This window comes from Frankliniella occidentalis, unplaced genomic scaffold (genome assembly GCF_000697945.3).
Source record: "Frankliniella occidentalis isolate FOCC.00 unplaced genomic scaffold, Focc_3.1 Scaffold37, whole genome shotgun sequence".
NCBI lineage: Eukaryota > Metazoa > Arthropoda > Insecta > Thysanoptera > Thripidae > Frankliniella > Frankliniella occidentalis.
The window spans coordinates 1,044,071-1,051,790 of record NW_026267167.1 but is presented as its reverse complement, the minus strand read 5'-3'; the positions used below and the strand labels follow the sequence as shown (position 1 = coordinate 1,051,790).

Here is a 7,720-nt window from a genome sequence, read left to right as displayed (position 1 = left end):
AGAGAGAGAGAGAGAGAGAGAGAGAGAGAGAGAGAGAGAAACAGACAGAGACAGAATTCTCTATGGCGGTAAAATCGTAAAATCCATCTCATTTTAATTTAAAACCCAGGTTTTTCAAAATTCATATTATGGCTTTCAGGGCAGAATTGAGTGTGGCGCTCTGACGCTCCCCTTGTCCCATTCACGCTCACTGGCATTGAGGCCCGTCCGTCCAGCGGGAGCGCCTGGCAGAGCCAATGTGTGCGATGATAGTTCCGGTTGGCTGTGCCCCGGGGGATGCTCCCAGCTCTCCCCTTCTAGGTAACGAACCGATCAACTACTACCCAGCGGGAGCGAGCGATCGCCTTGTGACGGTCCTCTGTGAGGGTCAGCGCTGTCACTGTTCAAAATGATAACTGATAATCGAAAGATTAATTATGGCTGCTGTGTAAGCCTACAAAGGATTTTCTTCGCATATTACAAAGTAAATATATCGTTCGCAATTCAAAGCAGCCACAACCGTCCGCAATCCGTAAGGCTCTTACAGTGAAGACGGTTTCACGCGGGAAACGTCCCATAACTTGTAAGAGTTCACAAGATTACACTTTTATTTTGGACCGACTAGGATCTTTCCGAGCTGCTCTAAAGCCCGATTGTTAGTCAAATGTTGCAGCAGAACAATGCCACCCACCTTCGTACGCCTGCCGCTCTCCGTCCAGCATGACGCCCAGGTTGAGGTCGCACTCCTCCCGGGTGGCGAAGGCGAAGGGCCTGCCCTCCTCGGCGCCCGCCCTGCTCAGGACGCCGCTGCTGGCGCCGCCACCGCCACCCAGGCCGTTGCCGGCGACCTCCTCGTCGTCATCCTCGGCGTCGTCGTCATCCTGGTTGTCCGCCGGGCACAGGGGCGCTCGGCCGCACGCACACAGCGGGCCCACGATGTTGCAGCCCGTCACCATGACACCGCCGCCGCACGAGCCGCCCACCTCTGCAACAGACAGCGACACGGTCAAGCGTTCCGCCGAGGGCATTGTTTCTGGAATAATTTTGGAATATGTGGGATGTCTGGAATAATTTTGGATTATTTGGGATGTCTGGAATAATTTTGAAATATTTTGAAAACTTTTGGAATCTCTAGAATATTCTTGGAACATTTTGACATTTTCGTTGGAAGTTCGGGAAATTTTTAGTGTGTGAAATATCGGAAAATTTTCTGTGGAATATCTGGAATTCTTTGGTATTTCTGGAATATTTTCGGAATATTTTTCAGTGAGTACATTGAATATACAAGTGGTCCACCTCTCGCGTTCCGCACATTGTCACGCACACGCACATGCACACACACACACACACACAGAGGTGCCTGCATGCGCACGACGAAAAAAAAAGTTTGCAGCTCCACCTAGAGAGTTATCTCTCTACGCTTGTAGCAAATAGGGAGAGAATTCTAATGAGCAGGGACCCCCAGCAGACGAGCAGCCCCCTGGCCTGGTGCTCCAGCCCCGCCCCGCCCCATACCCTCCGTGACCCTCCGCGCGTCGAGAACTTTACATAAACTCAGTTGGCCTTTCAGTGCATTGGGGTGCAGAGGGAGGGCGACTTGGAAGCCCTCACAAACCACTGCGAAAATTTTCTTTGTCAATATGCAGACTTGCGGCCTCTTGCGCTACCGTCGCTCGAATTTCGAACAATTGTTTTCCAACTTAAAACCTAAGTAATGAGGATATTTGCCCAAGTTGAAGTTCGATTTGCGCGGAAAACGGCCGCGCAAATCTGTCCGATTTTACTGAACGGTTTTGGTACTTACTTTTGTACCGTGCTCAAGAAGTGCATATGCGTACTGCGCTCAGATTTTCACCCTACACATTATTTTTTTCCCCCGGTTTCACCCCACTGAGTAGAGTGAGTAGAGTCACGCAAAACCGTCGGCGGCAACCCCCACTCCGCCCCCGCGCCCTTTGTCCACGTACGTAGCGTGTTCTATTTCTAGCGACCCAGTGAGCAGACTTCCTCCCACCGCCACACGCCGGCCCACCCGCGGCAACATAGAACAACAACAGGACACGACGACACGCGCCCTGCTGCAGACCGACACCAGCGCACTCGAAACGTGCTGCACGCAACAAATTATGGCGTGCATTCCTTTTCCAAGTTTTCGGCGTTTCAAGGACCATTTTTTTTTTATTTATTATTAGAGGAATTTATTACAATTTTTGTTTTCAACTTCCTTTGCTTGCAACCAATCCGCAGAACCAACACGTATGTTGGGGTTTACAGAGGAAAGGAAATGTAAGCTCTCGTGCGTGTTTGAGAGGGCTAGCCCATGTCGTGCTGCATGAAAATCTACTGATCTCAAGGGAAAAGGACAGACGATCTTGAAAGGTCAGCACCCGAATTGAGCGGGGAGAAGCGACGCGTGAGTTCCATCTCGCAAACCTAATCCACCCCCTCTCCCAAAATCCGCACTGCTGCCACCAGGGCCTAGATCGTGACACACAGAAGCGCTCATTTCAAAGCCCGACCTTAGAAACAAACTCAAGGGTCGTATAAAAAGGGTTCCTCCCTTTAAAAGAAAATAAAAAAATGAAAGAGATAATAATGGCATGACGCTCTTGCTTAGTTCAAAATTACCACCGCGCCCTGCACAAGCCACCTCATCTGTATAATCGGTTTAATGTGCAGATTTGGCTTGTTTTCTCCTTAGCGCCAGGATAGGGGGACCGCGCAGGTTGAGCTAGTGTGTGTGTGTGGAGGGGTTGGCGGGAGGAAAATGAGAGGCAGAGGGATGGAGGGGCAGGGAGACTTGACCCTACCGTAAAGTAGTTTACGGTACGTACGCGTCCGCGGAGACTTTTTGTGTACTGCCCTGCCATAAATCGGGCCATCCCCCCACGCCACCGCCCCCATGCAGACCAGCCCTCTCTCTCTCTCTCTCTCTCTCTCTCTCTTTCCGCATGCTGGCACGCACAAATGCTCGTGTCCCCCAAGTGGCGGACTGCTTTACGGACTTGGCAAGCGGCGGCGGTGCCTTTGCTAGCGCCGCGGGAGGGGAGGGGGGGGGGGGTGAGGGTCAGCGAGAGCGGGGAGGGCATGGTGCACAACCCCTCCCCTCCCCCACCAGTGGTGGTGGTGGCGGCGGCCTAGACGCGGGAGGGGGGAAGGGGGGGGTCGAACAAAGGGATTTATGCATTTACCCTTGGCAGGAATAAAGGCACCTTATCGCGCAGACAGTGACGAATGCCCCTCTTCCTGGCACTGCCGTGCCGCCGAGAGGAGGGAGGAGGGGGGGGGGGCGTCGAGTGGCACTGCCCCCCACCCCCGGGGGGGCAAGTAGCTCCTAGTCTCTATTCTCTATAGACGACCTCCCCCCCCCCCTTCCCCGACCCCTTACCTCTTTCTATTTTGGTACAACTCCCGCGCCGCCTCCACGCAACTCTCCACAGTCCAGTTTTACCTCCCTCCCTACACCCCCACGCGACCACGAGGGGTCGAGGCCAGAGTTTCAAAAACGACGATCGTTCATACTTTTATATTTTTGCTGAGACAATAGTTGTTTTGCTCCACGCATACCGGGTGAATCAGAGAAGACGCAGGGGCGAGCGGGTTTGCCTACCTAAGGGGCTATGGTGCCTTACGGACAGAGCGGGTAGGCAAACCCGCCCGCACCTCCGTCTTCTCTGGATCACCCGCTACATGTGTGTGTGTGGGTGTGTGTGTGCAAAAGCTGTTTGGCGGGCGAGCCTGGCAGCCGCGAGCGACGCTACTACTTCAGTGAAGAGCGAGCGTCTGGCTTCTTATCGAGGAAATGGGACCACGTAGGGGAGGCGTGGCGTACACGGTATTAGGGGCCAGCAAGCCATAGCCAGCGTGAGACCGCTCTCTTTCTCTCTTTCTCTTTCTCTCTCTCTCTCACTCTCTCTCTCTCTCATATACACACGGCGCAAGAGGCCAAGAGGGGTTCCAGATTCCAATTTCAATGTGAAATCAGAGTGAAAAGTAGTCTAGGTGCCTTACAGCAGCAGCAGCAGCCACTTCTGGTCGCTGTTGGGACTGACTTCGATTGAAATGCGCATAAAGAGAGACGGAGGAGAGGAGGGGGCGGCAGCGTTAAAAGCGGGAGGGAGAGCGAGGGATGGAGAGAGAGAGAGAGAGAGAGAGAGAGGGGTAGAGAGAGGGCGGGGGAGGGGTGAGAGAGTGCGTGTTGCGAGGCTCGCTCGTTTGTCATGATAACCATCGGGGCTTTAAAATGCATATTACAGAGGTATTTGGCGAGCGCCCGAGTGCCCGGCCGGGGCGGGGAGAGGCGGAGAAGGGTGGTGGGGAGAGTCATCAGAATGGTACTGTGGAATGGAGGCCGCGTTCCGCCCGGGCGGCCTCTAGTTGCAGCACCGGGACGCGCGGCTATTTGCAGTGCGCATACGACGGGAAATATTTGCAGTATTTTTTCATATTGTCAATAATAAGAGCGCACCGGGCTCGGCAGGCGCGCCTGGTGACACAGAGAGAGAGAGAGAGAGAGAGAGAGAGAGAGCGGGGAGGGACGAAAGACTGTGTGTGTGTAAAAGAGAGAGAGAAACGAGAGCGAGGGAGACAGAGAGGGAGAGAAACGACAGAGAAAACGAGAGAGAGATATACGAGAAAAAGAGAGATGGGGGAGAGAGGGGGAAGGGGAAGAAAGAGAGGGGGAGCGAGGAGAGGAGAGAGACTAGAGTTTGGCGGACGAATTGCAATGGCAATCAATAGCAATCGAGCCCAAGCAGAATCCATTGTTTGCAATCGTCCCCCCTCCCCCCTCCGCAACCGTCCCTTTGTGCCGAGCAGCCGGCCGCCTGAACCACCCCAGTGTGTCCATCCGATCATGAAAACGCGCGCCAAAGTCAAATGAAGTCGGAAACAAAAACCTTCGCCTGGCGAGCGGGCCGGGAGCGACAGAGAGAGAGAGAGAGAGAGAGAGAGAGAGAGAGAGAGAGAGAGAGAGAGAGAGAGAGAGAGAGAGCGAGAGAGTGAGTATGGACGGGAGATTCCCAACAATACACAACACAAGATGAAAAGGGCGCAGACTCATCGGTCCATTACGAGTCTACTGTGTGTGTGTGTGCGGCAGAGCGCCCCTCATTATATCAGGAAAGTGAAAAGCTTTAGCACGAAAAACAACAAAATAAAACACGACACGATTAAGAAAATCTCACAAAGGGTTTTACCACTGTAAGGCTTGCAGAAAAGTCCGATTGCTTTGTATTGTTGCGAAGCATTATACTTATTATGACGAAGCATTTTCTTGCCTGCTTGAGTATGTAAGTATATAATAAGGTTATATCCTTCTTCAAACCCATAAAAAAAAATCAAAGAGAAAACCACATTTTGTCTCGTTTGAAATAAAAAGGCGATCTACTGTATAATTGTTGGATTTAAATTCGCATAAATAAATGCTAGAAATTGGCAGAATGTTCGCGCGACAAAAGAAAGGGAGGGAGGTAGGCATCTACTCGCTTGGCGCTACAGCTGTATAATTTCGAGCCAGCGGGGCGGGACACTAATTATTGAGGAGCGACGCTTTCCTCCAACGGACGCCAAAGACGTCGAGAAAACAGGAAAAGGTGGCGAGCTGCTGCCGCCTCGTTACGGCGGGGCCGGGGCTCCTTCCACACCTCCACAAGGAAAGTTAAAAATTTACAAAATTATCCGGAAGTTAACCATTTTGAAATTTGCAAACTATTTAATGCCCTAGAATAACCAGGGAAACCCCGAAAATAAAAACAACTCAACAACCGTGGAACTCACAGAGGGAGAGGGAGAGGGGGAGAGGGAGAGAGAGAGGGGGAGAGAGAGGGATAGAGACAGGGGGGGAGGGAGAGAGAGGGAGAAAGGGAAAGAGAGAGGGAGAGAGAGAAAGAGAAAGAGAAAGGGAGAGAGAGAGTGGGGGATGGAGAGAGAGGGAGACTATGTCAAAGCAACCACACAGCTTGGGCTGTGGTTGGAATGGCGCGCATTACTGTATGAAAGTCTCGAGGTTTCGCCCTCCTCATAAAGCGGCCTCCTCCCCCACAGGGGACTGCCACCCCCCAGCTCCGCCCCCGGCCCCGCCCCCTACGCAGCACACTGTGTCTCAGGCGAGGGGGGGGGGGGGGCAGGGCCGCCGGCGGGGCACAGGGTAAGGCTGCTGGCTGCCGGGGGTTAAAGGAGATGTATCGTTTGACCCAGGCCAGGTCCCCAACGCCACAACGGGTCGCTGTGTCTGTCTCCCGTCCTTGTGCCATCTTTCTCTTTCTCTCTCTCTCCCATCCCCCCCCCCCCCCCCCCCCTCTCTCTCACTGTCTCTGTCTCTCTTTTTCTCTGCCTCCTTTTGTCTCTCTGCTCTTCTCATCATATCTCCTTCTGTTCGGCGCTCAATGAAGAGTAAGTGGCGCTCCTTGTCACCTTTGATCCGCTCAAGGAGAATAACAACGCCTCAATTCAACAAAAAAAAAGAGGAAGTAAATAAAGTCTGCTCCACACAACAAAAGGGGTTGTTTTTTGGCGGGACCTTCTTTGCAACGATTCAAGTTTTCCCTCTTGGCAAAGAGATGCTAATATCTTACAAGAATCACTCTTGAAGAACTTGACCATGAAAGTGCGCAGTTTGGAGCAAAGGGAAGACGGTGCAGCCTGCAAGGATGACCAAACAACAACTTTTAAAATGTAATTTTGCGTACAACTCCATTGGAAAAAAAAAACAACAGATCTGCGTAATCTTTAAGTATTTTGTTAGGTTTTCTTTTCGTGAACGTTGTTGTAAATTTACGATCGGTATCGCAAACTAAAGACAGTCCATTCTTTGACATGAAAGAATGCCAAGTCGGTACCAGGTGTCACAAAAATTTCGCACTTTTACGATTCGAAATCAAAAACTTTATGAGATTATTTCTCAGAACAAAATTTCCCGTGAAACCGAGGAATATTTTAAATCATGGTCCTCTTTTTTTCCCCATGAAAGAGTGTTATGGGACGTCATAATAAAGATACAAGGAAGGGGGGATCATTTTGCTACTCTCTTTTTTTTGCGCGGCGACCCAGTTATCTTGCAGCAGCCTCCTTAAAGTTGCGCGGGGCAGGGGGGGAGGAGGGCGGCCCCGCAGTCCCCGCACTCGGGGATGGCACACGCAGGCTTGATAAATTGTTTCAGGTGGTTTAACCGTGTTGGGTGGGATACTCGTGCGGCCTGCAGCAAAAGGGGTGGGCGGTGAGGGGGGCAAGAGGGGGCAGGAGGGGGCAGGAGGGGGCAGGAGGGGGCAGGAGGGGTCGAACCAGGACAGGGGCAGCGTGACGGTGCTGCCAGGCTATCACCGGACTCAACAAATGGATGTCCACACAGACACACACCGCGTGTGTGCGTGAGAGAGAGAGAGAGAGAACTGCACCCTGCGGACACGCACTGGATGGACGAGGTGGAAAAGGAGAACGGAAAGCGCGGGAAAAATATATATAAAAGGAGGGAAGAAAGGGAGCTGCGGGTGCTGGGTAAGAAACAAGGAGCGGAGACGACGAGAGAGGGAATGTAATGTAACCAGCAGTCTCTGTTATTGTGGCCCAGGCCAGGCGAACGGGCGGGGCGCGGCCACGGGGTGCCCGGGTCCGGGGCTTCTTTGCTTTCGGCGATGGGAGCCGAGGCCCCCCTCCATCCCGCGCCTTTCTCCCCCCACGGCCGTTCGACCCAGCCGCCGCTACCTGGTGTGGCGGCGGCGGCGGCGGCGGTGGTGTTGGTGGT

At 52.9% G+C, this 7,720-nt stretch overlaps 1 protein-coding gene across 1 annotated transcript in view; it reads right to left on the bottom strand.

Annotated features, from left to right (window-relative positions):
• The window catches only part of LOC113215479 (serine protease HTR4), a 75,530-nt gene that overhangs the window by 21,384 nt on the left and 46,426 nt on the right, over positions 1–7,720 (bottom strand). Inside the window, exon 3 of the mRNA XM_052266347.1 lies at positions 671–964. Within this exon, the coding sequence (XP_052122307.1) occupies positions 671–964 (294 nt within the window). The remainder of the gene's footprint in view (positions 1–670; positions 965–7,720) is intronic.